Source organism: Trachypithecus francoisi, unplaced genomic scaffold, assembly GCF_009764315.1.
Source record: "Trachypithecus francoisi isolate TF-2019V2 unplaced genomic scaffold, Tfra_2.0 Contig01603, whole genome shotgun sequence".
NCBI lineage: Eukaryota > Metazoa > Chordata > Mammalia > Primates > Cercopithecidae > Trachypithecus > Trachypithecus francoisi.
Genome location: NW_022681445.1, coordinates 1451934 through 1466464, shown reverse-complemented (window position 1 = coordinate 1466464; position 14531 = coordinate 1451934). Strand labels below are relative to the sequence as shown.

The following is a 14531-nucleotide window of genomic DNA, read 5'->3' as shown; positions in this document are numbered from 1 at the left end:
GATGTCAACATCCAGGACTTGCAGCCCCTTTCCAGTGGCCCCACTAAGTGGTGACCAGCTTCATTTTGAATGTCCTAAAATGATTGCTAATTAACTACCTTCTGTGGCAACTCACTGTATTTGTAGCCCTAATCTCAGGCTCAAATGTACTTCTCAGTAGCTTTACATCTCGAGCCCTAGTGCTACTGTGCGAGAATGAAGAATTACAAATAATGTCTTGAGTCTCTTTTCTTTGCCAGGCCTTTCCAAGTGTGCTTTCCAAACGTCATCTCTCATCTCACTCAATCCCCACAATATAACTGCAATGTCACACAAAGGTAGGCTCTACGAGCGCAGATTTTTAAAAATCTGATTTGTTGACTGTTGTGTCCCCAGTCTCTAGAACAGTATCTGGGCAATATTTGGCACTCAATAAGTATTTGCTGAATTTAAAGATATTTACTGACATTATCCCCATTTTACAGATGAGAAAACAGTCACAGAGGTCAAACACTACTATAAGCTTACAAGGGTACTTTAATAGGATCCAAAAGAATAAAGCCATTATGAGGAAGATAACATTTGTGTCCAAGAGGTTCTGCCTCATGCCACACTCTCAAGACAGCTGCCCATTCCACCTTTTCTTGTGATGGACACAGCTGAGCTCCGTCATTGGCACTGGAGAAAAGTGGTGTCATGGTTTCAGAATGCCACTTACGATTGGGTGATGGTGAGTTAGAATTAAAGGGTCATAAGGGTTACCAAGGGCCTCATTTGGAGCAGTATATTGTACAAAAAGCGTGGCCATGGAGGATGGTATCTGATTATCACACTTCTGACTGAAAACTGAGGGAGTAAAAGTGGTAGGAAAGGCAGAAGCAAACACAAGCAAACACAAACCACAAACCAAATTAAAGCAAAACAAACATCAAAGAAACTAAAAACTCCAAAACCCAACACAAAGTAAAACTTATGAGCTGGAACAATGGAGAAACATTTCATGAGGGTTTGTCTTCGTTTTTCTCTGGAACAAACTATACTTCTTTTAACCTGAGGAGCCCTGATGCTACTTGTTGGAATGTTGCTGTAGGCTAAACAATAATGCCCTATTTCAAGTATCACTTTTTTTCTTGCAAACACCACATTCCTTGTGAATTTACATCTTCTGAGTTTCACTAAATGAGAGAATATCACCCTTACCCTGACTTTTAACAATTTTCTTTATGAATGGCCAAAAAAATCCCAGTATGACAGTTTTTTAGTTGACCAGGAGAAATATTTTTGATGAATGGAATATTTTCTTGGTAAACAAACAACAAACACCAACTCAAAACGATCAAATAAGTTTCTTTGGTAAAGTGGACGTTAATGTCTTGGTTGGAATTAATTGAAAGAAAAAAACACAGCTTCTTCAAGTGTTTGCAGGGATCAATTTTTCCCTCTTTATAGTAATTCAAAAAGTAAAACTTGATGAAGTAAAGACTTAGATTTTATGGGGATGTGATTCTGAGTTACTTCTAAAGTGTCTTCTCCATAGTGGGGCTAAACCAATGCGGCAGAGCAATAATCAATAATCAGTATTAACAAATAAATAATAATTATCTAACAATAAATAATAAAGCTTGGCATGCATAATCTCCCAATAGAAAAATTCATTTCACAGTCAGAATTCCATAAGCCTTCATTTCAAGTGCTGAAAAGAGAAGTTGACAAGTTTGAAAATGCCCTTCATTAAAAAATACAATATGCCAGGGTATACAGAGACTCAATCAACTTGGAAAACTACTATCTGTCATAAAACAAAGTTCCACAGTAAGTCATTCTGGTTGACCAAATTGAATGATTAAATTCTCAACAAAATCCATTTAATTGGTGTGTGTGTTGTGTCAGTTTTGTGGAGTCGCTTTAAGCCGAGGTGCTCCACGTGGCTGACACTAAATCAATGACTGATTTAGAACACACTGTTCAGAAAATGATTTAGCAACATATGATTTAAGAATAAAACCAATCGCCTCTTCAGTTGTGTTTATAAATAATAGCCTAGTTGCAGGCCCCTTGGAGACAGAATTGATCGAAGATCTGTTATGCAAACTTGCCCTTTTGTGAGGACTGTACTTGTCCTCAGATTAAAGCTTATTATCTTGTAGTTGAGTGCGTAACACTTGTATTATCACTTAGTGTGTCTGCAGGGGAGACTGAACAAGTGTGTAATGCATTAGCTACAATCCCCTGCACATGTATTTAGAACTGTATGGACAACAGTACATGAAATAGAAAGCACAGGTTTGCACTTGGTATGGTTACATCTGAATTATTTGGGCTTTTTTGCTGTTTTGGAAAAACCACGGCAAACCTAAACCTCAAACATTTTAATCCCAGACACTAAAAAAATGTCTGCCCTGTGGCCAATAAAGTCCTATGCTCCTTCTTTGGAAATGCATTTTGAGAGAAGTAATAGCCATCTTATGAGAAAACTGAAAATTGGCCTGCCCTGTCTTAGGTATGCTGAAATGATGAAAATCCTTTAGTGGTGTGACCTGAGTAAGTCACTTTATTCTCCTAGGTCTCAGTTTCCTCCTCTGCAGAAGATGGGTAAGTTGCACAGCATGTCTGCTAAGGTTCAGAAAGGTAAGATGCTTTTGGGAAATGCTTACCACTGTAGATGTCTAAATAAGCTACATCTCCAAAAGGGAAAAATACTGTAGATATTTGCTACAAATGTAACCGGGTTTTAGCTTCATTTTTATAAATTTAAAGAAATGCAGGGGCCTGGACAACGTATACAGCCTTTTTAGATCTAACCCATTTCTGTTTAGATCTATGAACCATTCTTCTGTAGATACTGGAAGTCAAGAGTGTAAATATCTAGGCTTGTTAATACACAGAAGGGCCTTGCTATGATGAAGTAGAAGGACATCAAAAAAGGTGTGGGGGGGACCAGCAAGGTGAGGTGCAGCCAGTTTAGTAAGAGAATGGACTGCCATCATTGATAGATTTGTATTAGTGAATACTTTTTCCAGTCTTTTCCATCTGTCTCCCTTTTGGCCCTTTATCTCCCTGCACTTCTACAAAGCTTCTCAGTGTCAGGACTTAGACTTACCAAAGATCTTCCCCTCTCTGTCTCTGAGCAGGTGTGTTTCATAGCAAAGGCAGACTGGCACTACAAGTTGGAAGCAACAGCAAATTACTATTTCAGTGTTCGTTTTTTTCCCTCAGTTATGCGTGGGCAGATGTTTCTGGGTATCCATGCAAAAAATACATGTAGGGCCAACCACAAACAGCTGTACCAGCTGGCTATTTTGTTGTCGTTGTTAAAATGGAGACACTATATCTGGGTCCAAGTAGACACCTGCTTTTGCTCCATCATGCCAGGTATTTGGTTTGTCTCTGTGGTTCTGGGTCCCTGGATCCTCCTGCCAAGAGCTGTAACTAATAAAGCAGACCCATTTGGTGACAAGTGACAAGCTCTTCCAAAATAGAATCACACCAGTTCTGCAGTGCTGGAGCTGTCATTGGTTTTAAGGTGTTTTAACCAAACCAAACTATACAAATGTTAAAAGCATACCAATGGGGGAATGTGATAATTTCATTCTAGACAACAAAACTGCTTCACCTGGGTGAATTTAGGGGTGAAACAATTTTAGTCCATGAGTGATGGTCACTCTACCACATATCAGTTTCCAAGGTTCTGGCTTGCTTTTGCTGGTCAGAACTTTCAGAGCATCTCCTTTGGTGTTAGGGAGCTAGGTGAGACAGCTAAAACCTCAAACCACAGACCATGGCTGGAGCTACTGCTCTACAGAAGTTCTGGAAGCCTTATTGTTTGAACAATGCTTAAAGCTGTTTCTGCCTTGGCAGTTGACCTTTCTATCAGTGGGTTTTGTCACAATGCCAGCAACATCTGCAGTTTGGATAAGACAGGATCCTGCTTGTTAATAAGCTTTCTTCTATTTGATCTTAGTTTAAGAGACTATAGGTCTCCTAGGGTGTGTGTGTGTGTGTGTGTGTGTGTGTGTGTGTGTGAATTCTCATAACAACTCTTTTGTTTTAAAGACTGAAAATATGCCATGCCCATTTCTCCCCATTGTCCCTTCCTTTTTTTTTTTTTTTTTGGCAATGCCTGTTTCCTATCTTTAAAAAAGGGAACAACTTTGAATTTAATTGTTTCATTAACATAATCTCTTTGGTCTTGATAAGACCTAAGGTGAAAATATACCAAGCAGACATTATCACACTGTTGTAATTTGGTCAACCACACGGGTACTATCGATATCCACCATTTCTACACACTCAATTTCCTCCCGGTTCTCAGGATTTTTCTTCTCTTTCCTTTTTTTCTTAGAGGGTGGCAGGAAAGTCAGTATCACAGGTAAAATGGCAAAGCAGTGAAAGAAGGTGACAAATGCTATTAAAAACAAGCACCTGAACAGTGTACAGGTCAGATTTGAAGGCACAGCTGCAAGAGGAATCAGACCAACAATATAGCAGAGGTAACTCTGTAAAATAGCTACCCCATGCACTTCCAGGGCATTTTTTACCCATTTAGTTCTTGTGAAATCCTTGCCCAGAACAAATGTGGATAACAGTGGAGCACAATTGTCAATTGTGTAATTAATTCCATAAATTAAGCACAGCACAGAAATGCAGTCCAGTTCTACTTTCCATAATGTCATGAAACCTATCACTCCAAACTCCACGGACACAACTGTTAGAGTGATCCAGACGTTAATCAGTGAATCTGCCACCAGGAATGCCGAGAAGAAGAGCAGGAACAAAGCACTGATGCAGGAGTTGTGCAGGGGGGCTCCCAGAGAGGAGGCGTATCGATCCATGTACACAAAGGACGGATTGAAGACGATGAACTTCACCTTGGAGGTGACAGAAAGTCTCCTCAGGGTTTCCAAGAGATCATAGAGTTCTTCTCTGTTTGTTTCCATGGTCTTGGCCACCAAAAACATTCTGGAGGCCACTACATCGACCTCATCATTGTATTTTTTAGAGAAGATGATGTCCTCTTGAAAATGTGAAAATTGAGGGGCTTTCAGAAAGGAATTCCTCAACATGTCTGTGAAATTTTTCTTAGGCAAGCCAGTGGATACATTGAGTTTCCGAAGGTAATTTAAATAGCTCTCAAACCAGGATATCCGCACAAACCCCTTGGTGTATTCTAGAACATCTTCTTGGACACTAGTGTTCCAGTATTCTATAGACTCATATATGTAAAACCCAATCACAGGACTGTAGTTGCTAAAGTACTTTTGCTGGGCAGTAGTGTACTCAATGGTTTGTGTCGCGGTTGCTACGATGTTACTAAGGTCTGACCCTTCACTGACCTGCAGATAGCCCATTAAGGCAAAGGAAATATAAATAAGGTAAAAGAGAACTACAAAAGGCTTGACATAGGTGTTGGTTATCCAGTCACAGTAATAGCGTTTGAGGAAACATACCAATAGGTGACTCTCGTAAGTGTTCGCTTCCTCGCCTTCAGTTGTGTCCTCACTGAATCTGGCTGTCAGGAGAAACCTGTACCATGCCGGCTTCTCCTGCAATGCCTCAGGCTTTGGGACTTTTCTACAGAAGATACTATGCTGGTAATTATTTTCTATGTAGCCAGTGAACACTAGGCTGGAACCATAAAACGAGAGTACATAGAGGTAGTTGAAGAAGATTGCAATACAGGAATTGCAGCAGAAAATCCTGGCTGCCTCAATGTTTGTGAAAGGGCTGGCCCCTATGCCAAAGGTGACCAGGTACATGGCAGTGGTGAGAGAAAAGGAGAGCATGGAGTCTGCATAGACTGCTGCAGTTCTCTCTTTAACATGTTGGTCTTCTCTAGTTTTCCTCCAGGAGGATAACATTTCAAAAGTCCCATATAATCCATGACCTAAGGGGGCAGAAAAAGACCAGAGCAGAAGTTTAAAGGACTAATCTCTTAAGAGGGAAATCAACTTGATTATGGGGGACTACTGGGTCAAGGCAAACATAACCAACTCTAGTGGTGATGGGTATGTGAATGCCAATGATTTCTCCTATGGGGAGATAGACCCATGTTTTGATGAATCGTAAATGTTAATAGATAATGAAAGGGTAGATAGAGAAGCAAAGATCTTCATATTCCCTCTGGTTTAAGAAAGTTCTCTTCTTTGGAGTGTTCCACGAACCAAACTACACTTAGATGAACTTTTGACTACAGAAAGCTGAGTAGAGCCAGGCATGGTGGCTCATGCCTGTAATCCTAGCAACTTGGGAGACTGAGGAAGGAAGGTTACTTGAGACCAGGAGTTTGATACCAGCCTGGGCAATGTAACAAGACCCTGTCTCAAGAAAAAAAAAAAAAAAAAAGAAAGAAAATGAAAGAACTTAGCCAGGAATCGTGGCTCATATCTGTAGTCCCAGCTACTCGGGAGGCTGACTGAGGTAGGTGGATCTCTTGAGCCTGGGAATTGGAGGCTGCAGTGAGCCATGATTGTGCCACTGCACTCCAGCCTGGGCAGCAGAGCAAGACCCTGACTCTAAAAAGAATAAAAGCTGATTAAACTTGTGCATATGTCTCCTGGGGATTTTTCCCATTAATAGCTTAGGGTTATTGGTGCAGTCTGGTTGGTGGAACATTCCAGAGAAGAGAAGATGTCTGGACACTCATCATTTTGCTTTCCATTCCCACAAGTCTGGCTAGGGGTCAGTGCAGAGGAAGACAGTGGGCAGAGGGTTCTGAGTTAATGTCCCGTCACTTCATTTAAAATTGGCCAACTGGTGGGTTTTAGTGATAAATAGGCAGTGTATCTAATTTGAGTCTTGACAGGAAACTAAATCACAGCCCCCTCTTTTTTCCCTCCCCAAATATCAGGGCAGGAAGCAATAAATCTGAGAAAGAGGGAAGCAAAATAAGTAGGAGTGAAGAAGTTTCAGTGAAGAAAATACAGAAAAAATAGATAAATATGAACTCTTCTGGTTATTGATAAAAATTAGAATTCAGGTTGAAGGTTTATGACTTGCAATTTGTCTTCAGGGATCTGCTTGACCAATTTTGGTTATTCATACATGACTTATCAGGCAGTGATATAATACGTCAGCGGTGACTCTGCTAGCTTCTCTGCACTATTTGATAGTGGCATCTGTGGGAAAGAGCCAGATCAGTAACCCCTCTGCATAACTGCTTAGTGCCTTCGCCTCCCGGTTTAGTATTTCAGCAATACTGAAATAGCAGAGGTACAGTAAATGCCTATGTTCTGACTCCATACTACTGCCTGGAACCTGATCTAGCATGACTTCTACCACCTCTCCTAGTTGGAGTCAGACATTTCCCTACTTCAGGTCCCTGTGTTTCCACGCCACTGCAACATTGGAAAGCCCACCAAAGTGACCCATTGTGGATTTCGATAACCCCTGTCTTGGCACTGAGTATCAGCAGATCGAATTTCCTGTTTCCATGCCTTGGCATATTCAATCCCATTATTGAGGATAATAAAATCTTTACCCTGTGGTACAATAGTCTTGTTTTTAAAAAGGAATTTAAAATCTCCAGCCAAGCATAATGCTGAATAAAGTGAGTCACTGTTATCTTGTGTGTACAATAGCTAAGTGCACATCTTCCCTCATGCCCAGGCTGGTATTTATATCCTTATTGTGAAGTCCTGGCCCCAAACCTGAATGCCCATTTCACAGTAATGATTTAGGCCTATTTCCTCAGAGGAATTTGGCATTTATCTTAATTTACTAGGCATCGTTTTACAGCCACTTTTAGAAGTCAGGTCAAGACTGTCAATTTGATAACCAGCACCAAGGCCCCTATTAAAATGAAGGCACCTAAACTCCCCAGACATGAAGTAAAAAGTACACTCAGTGACTGGCATCCTGTCGCTAATTATGCTTAGGTAGTTAACATCTAGTCTGGAGACAGAACATGAGTAAATCTGTTTCTAGTATATTTTCAAGATGGACCCACTGACCTTTGATTAAGTGACCATTCCCTTGACAATGAGGGTAAAAAGAGAATATCTCTGAGGCACTGTCCCTGAAGAAGTAATATTGACTTTTTTTTTTTCTGGGGCCATGTAGAGCAAGTAAGCTTTGGTGGGCAAAGCACACTTCAGGGGGTCACTGTAAATGGGAAATAATTTTTTAATGATATTTACTTGCCAGAAACACACAAAAAATTAAAACAGGGTTTTAGTACTGAGTCATTAAATATGGCAAGAAAATAAAGCACATAGCAGAATTGGAATTAGCCATATAATAGAACTTAAATCTGTTTTGCAGTTCTTTTAAAAATCAGTGTCATATTTTATAATGACATTATCTGACCCTGATTCTTGGAAAATACAATAGGAATCAATTTCTTACCTTGCTGTTGAATAATCTTAGAAGCTAATTGAGAAAAGGATTTGAATTAACAGAGATATTAGGTGACCAGACTGAGGCTCCAAGGCCCAGAATCAAAGTAATCAAAATCGGCCGGGCACGGTGGCTCAAGCCTGTAATCCCAGCACTTTGGAGGCCGAGACGGGCAGATCACGAGGTCAGGAGATCGAGACCATCCTGGCTAACACGGTGAAACCCCGTCTCTACTAAAAAAATAAATAAATAAAAAGCTAGCCGGGCGAGGTGGCGGGCGCCTGTAGTCCCAGCTACTACGGAGGCTGAGGCAGGAGAATGGCGTGAACCCCGGGAGGCGGAGCTTGCAGTGAGCTGAGATCCGGCCACTGCACTCCAGCCTGGGCGACAGAGCAAGACTCCGTCTCAAAAAAAAAAAAAAAAAAAAAAAAAAAGAAAGTAATCAAAATCAAGGAAAGGTGGAAGTAGGCTGTTGGCTTCTCTCTTGAGTTCTGTTGCTGCATTTTAAATGCCTTGTCCTTCTATAGTTTGATCTTTTATACTGAGTCCCAGCTCTTTTTGCGTATGTTCTTGGTTTGGGGGCAGCTCCAAAGAGAATTCTAATTCTATTCTTGGGACTTTTGGAAACAATGCCTTTCCTCAGTTCTTCTTGCTACAGGTGTGTACATGCAGCCACTCACAGAAATCAGAAGAGGCCCTGAGAAAGAATTTGTTCTAACTGATCACTCAGCATTTATTGCTAGTTATCCCTGGCTTTGCCTCCAAAGGCCCCTACCACCATTCCTGATAGGTCAGATTTCCCTTTCTCAAGCCACACCTCTCTAGCAGATTCCTACACCAGAAACCCCAAACTGGAGTTCTACAGCATCTTACAAGAGCCCTTTGGATTTCTGGAACAATTGCTGATACCATAACTGGGCCTCCTTCCTGAAGCTTTGTCAGTCAAGGGAGGGACAAGTGCCAGCACAGCTGTGGTCACCTCTTAAGGATTAGCAGCCTGGAGTGCCTGGCTGGCAGTAGTCCTGGCTCACAGCTGGGTATTTTTGCTGAAGAGGTTGGCCTGTTATCCTATAGGAAAGCCCATCAGTGAGGACCCTGTTTTCTGGCCTGGATTCAAGGGGAGACACATTCCAAAAGCCCTAGGACATGAGGCCCGTCCTGCCCTCCAGAATGCTGGAATTATACCTGAGTTCCCCTTGGAACTTTCAAGGGTATCCTTTTAAATGCAAACTCCTCTGGGACAGTGGTCTACTGAAGCAGCTTCTCTTAGGTCTGGGAAATGGGACAGAGAGTGGAAGTGGGGATGGAATAAAGAGGAAATGGCAGGTAGGAGAATTTCACAGAGATGAATTTCTTCAGTTTTTCCTCCAGTCAGATCTGACCTTATCTTTTACTAGCACTCCAGAAACCGAGCCACTTGGAGTCAAGGAGAGGCAGAGAAGATAGATTTTGGTAGGTTCTGTTCCTCTCCACTTTCCTCTTTCAGGGGATGGCTCCATTCTTAGCATCACCATCATTCACTGCTCTATTTTTTTTTTTTTTTTTGAGATGGAGTCTCACTCAATCTCCCAGGGTGGAGTGCAGTGGCGTAATCTTGGCTCACTGCAGCCTCTGCCTCCTAAGTTCCAGTGATTCCCCTGCCTCAGCCTCCCTGGTAGCTGGGATTACAGGCATGCACCACCACACCCGGGTAATTTTTGTATTTTTAGTAGAGACGGGGTTTCACCATGTTGACCAGGCTGGTCTTGAACTCCTGACCTCAGGTGATCCGCCTGCCTCGGCCTCCCAAAGCGCTGGGATTACAGGCGTGAGCCACCACGCCCAGCCCGCTCTCTTAATTCTGAGGCTGTAGTCCAGCAAGCGGAACTCTAATGCCAAATCTTACAGACGTGGGCAAACAGATACTGCATGTGGACTGAAGATACTTTTCAGAGGTCTATTGTTTCCTACTTTTTAAAAAGGTATTTTAAAAGCAAAAGTACTGCTGTTTGCTTTGCACTCTAGGTTTAAAAACTTCTCTACAAAGTTGGAGTTCTATAAGCTTCTCTGTGAAATCTGACCAGTGGGCGTATGTCATTGGCATAAAGCATAACTTTGGCAAATAACAATTTCCCATCTCCAAAGTCCCAAGTCTGTTCACAAGGACTCCCTGGTGACAGAACTCATGGGGTGGGGGCAGGGCGGAGCTACCTAAATACAGATTTTGATTTTGGTCACTAGGGACCCTATGGTGGTAATGGGAGTCATGACTCATCATTTGAGGGCCAGGTCACAGCCTGAGACCTTGAGGTAAAAGACTGTATCATAGTGAGGATATCAGGAACCTCAACATCCTGACATCCTCACATTCTAAGATTACCCTGGATGATACAACATCCCAGGGGATTCCTTCTTTTACAGTCACAGTGTAAGACTGAGGAGTTGCCAACGGGAACTGTTAACACATCCTGATTCTATCAGATTTTGAAGATAAAAATGCTTTTAAAGCATTCTCTTGTCCTTTAAAAGCATATTCAAGATGTTTGTTTCTATTTTTGTTACACTGCATGTCTGTATTGTTACATGCATAAGAACAAATGCATATTAGTATGTGAAAACACACACACATAAAGAGAGAGAGAGAGAGAGAAAGAGACAGAGAGAGAGAGAAGAGAGCGCCAAGTTCTAATTATTCATGAGTGAATACTCTGAGGCAGCTCAAGGTTTTAGTCAGGCTAGTAGGGTTCTTCACTAATGTTGAGGCAAAATTTGGGCCAGGAGTGTGATTTTAAAAGGAAAACTGCTTTTATTAATTTTATTTGCAGTAAACTTTGGGGTTGTCATCTAATAAAATAAAATATTAAAGAATTTAGGCTAGGCCAGGTGCGGTGGCTCACGCCTGTAATCCCAGCACTTTGAGAGGCCGAGGCGGGTGGATCACGAGGTCAGGAGTTTGAGACCATCCTGGGTAACACGGTGAAACCCCGTTTCTACTAAAAATACAAAAAATTAGCCGGGCATGGTGGCGGGTGCCTGTAGTCCCAGCTATTCAGGAGGCTGAGGCAGGAGAATGGCATGAACCCAGGAGGTGGAGCTTGCAGTGAGCCGAGATCGCGTCACTGTACTCCAGCCTGGGCAACAGAGTGAGACTCCCTCTCAAAAAAAAAAAAAAAAGAATTTAGGCTAATAATTTTTCTTCTTTTCAAAATTTTTATATCTGAATGTGTTGTTAACTCTCAGACTTTGGAGCTAATGAAGAGAAAAAGAAGCACAGATGATAAATAACACTAATGGTGGAAAAAAACTCAACTGGCCAATCCTCCCATCACTGAGGGTGACTATCAATCACCCTTAGAGATTAAATCTCACTGTCACCCAGAACTTTCTGCGGCCTGATCAAAGCCTTCAGGGTTGTTCATAATCCAGTAAGACAGAATCCACTAACAAATAGTTGAGAGTTAACCTTTCTTTACCCAGTAGATATACTTCTGGAAAGTTGCTCATAAAGTGAATAATATTTTAAATGTATTTAGTGGTTTTGCTATTGGAGACAGTCTGGGTGATTTGTTGTTGTTGTTTTCAATGAATAATCATAGGCAAATCAATCTACTTTGTACAATACTTCTGGATTTTGTAAGTCAGATTTTTCTTCAGGCCCAGATTCTCCCACCTGTCCCAATGTACATAGCCACAACACAGCAGCTGATAGATGCCTTTGGGTGCTACTCACATTTTAATCCTTTCCACACTAGCAGGATTTCTTCATCCTGAGTTCCTCAAAGTAAGGAATGGCTAAGAAGGAGGAAATGGGATGGCTTGCTGATTGATGGATGATCTTTCAGTTTCAACATGAAAATATTTAATATCATGAGTCAATGAAGCTGTTTATAGCATGCCTGAGCAGTGCTAAATTTCATATATGGAAATAAAATGACTATATTCTTCTCAAAATTTCATAGACTATAATCCATAAGCAAAATCTGCTTAAAGCCTATTTTATTCTTAGAAAAACTTCACTAAGTAGCTCATGTTTATAAGATGCCTGTTTTTCAATGACATCCACATAAATTCATGATTTTTGTGTTTTTTTAAGAAGAAATTTAAAGTGTATATATGTCTGGGTTGAGTAACATCTATTTTCAGGGAGAAGTTCATTAATTGGGTTACATTTACACTTTGCCAGTTATAAACATTTACTTTATAAGCTGAATTGTTTGGTTTATCGCAGCCTGTTTTGCCTCACAGTTAAGAGTAAGAATAAAGGTGTACTCTGTTTAAGTAAAGACAGATGCTCACATCAGGGGGAACACACACATCTTATTCTTTGTACCAGATACTTGTCACATTTTGAAAATTCTAATCAGAGCATTGGTTTTTAGTCTTAGAAATGATTTTTCTTCACTAGTTAGCTGCAAAAGAGAGCTCTAGAATGAATTTGCTTATAGCTCTTCCTTGTTTAAAGATAAAGTATTTCAATATTGTGTGTATGTACATTATATAAGACCAGTGTGTATAAATGTGGCCTATAATATATGCTATGGTCATTGTGTAATTTCTTTTCATATAGAATACAGATGTAATATATAAACATGTATATATGGCATATCTTATTCAAATATATTTTATATATTTACATATAAAATGTTAGACTCTATACACCAGATAATATATACAGAGAAATATATAGTACTTCTATTTAAATATTCAAGCAATATATATTACATAATATATGTTATAAACACATTGTATACATATAAATACATAACATGAGCTTACTACATATCATATTGCATATGATATATAATACAGCTAATGTGATATATAATATATATTATGCACATAGGTTATAAAGACACACATACACACAAGATGAATAGTAGGCTGATGTGAAATTTATGTTACTGATGAGCAAAATAATGTTAGTGTTGCTACACCAATCAGTGTAGAGAAGGGGCTATAGAATCCCTCTCTTGGGCTCCATCTGTCTATATTTTGGTTCTTGAGTAATAAAATAGCCTTGGTGAAATGCAGGGTTTCCTTGACAATAACTGTGAACCTGTTTGGGTTGTGAGCTTCTGTATATCCATCTGGTCAAGACTGCCCAGCTGTGACTTTCTGAGAGTCTAGTCCAAATGTAGATGCCAGGTATTCCTCCTCAGGGTCTATGTTTAGTTTAGTGTCCTGATGTTGCCTCCTGCTGCCCAAGCTTTACATGGTCTGTCACTCCCTCATTCCCTGGGCAAGACCGGGTAGAGAGACCAACCAGGGGATATCTGGGAATCCTGGGTCAAAGACAAAGGCCCTTTGTATTCCTCTGCCTGAATTCTGCCTTCCTGGATTTGTGCCCCCAAGTCCTGTTCTTGTCTTACTTTATGGTTAAAAATAGAACAATAAAACTTGTTTTGTTCCATTCCCCTAAATCTATTTCTTTCCACCTACTCTCACCCTAATATGATTGATGGAGCATAAGAATAAAAGGGCAAGAACGAACTACAAGCCTAAATTACGTAATCTCCTTGTAAATTAGTCCCATAATGACCATGGGCCATTACAAAAAAAAGATATTCGGGAGACAAACTTTGGAAATACTGTAAAATAAAATGTGTTTTTAAAAAATAGATGTACACAAAGATATGAACAACAAAACTCTTATCAGTTTTTTTCTCTATAACATGCTGAACCTATTACTGATTTATATCTAAGCAAAGGATTTCTACAGCATTCTAATATACTTCTTACTCCATCAGGCAAATTGTCATATTGTTACAAATAATGGATTTCTACAATAATGTATTAGGCTGAACCACACAAAATTACCATTTTTATAGTTCAAAAATGACCAGATAGTGGTACCAAGTTTGTAGGCCAAAAATGGTTGGATATTGGCGATTTCATATGGCTTAAATTTCATTATTATCTGACTGATTTTTTCCCCCATTTTCTCATGACTTTAGAAATATATCAGAATACTCATCAGGAAAGCAAAACCTTTCAGGTTTGCTTAAGTTTAGAGCAAAAATATTAATAATTACAATTTTTCAGTTGGAACTAAATTTTTTGCATGTGTATTTTTGCCCTTCCCTTTTTATGAGCATTACATTTCAAGTGGCATCATATGAGAACAAATTTTTGAAGAATGGAACCCAATCTTCTGGTTTCTGTTACATATGAATAATCTTAAAATACACAGCTGAAAGAAGCCAAACTTCCCTGCTATTATTCTTTTCCTAGCACTAATC

General features: G+C 40.1%; 1 protein-coding gene across 1 annotated transcript in view; it reads right to left on the bottom strand.

Annotated features, from left to right (window-relative positions):
- Window positions 1–1616: 1616 nt before the first annotated feature.
- The window catches only part of PTCHD1 (patched domain containing 1), a 64985-nt gene continuing 52070 nt past the window's right edge, over window positions 1617–14531 (bottom strand). Inside the window, 1 exon segment of the mRNA XM_033195371.1 lies at window positions 1617–5863. Coding sequence (XP_033051262.1) covers window positions 4209–5863 — 1655 coding nt within the window. The 3' untranslated portion in view covers window positions 1617–4208.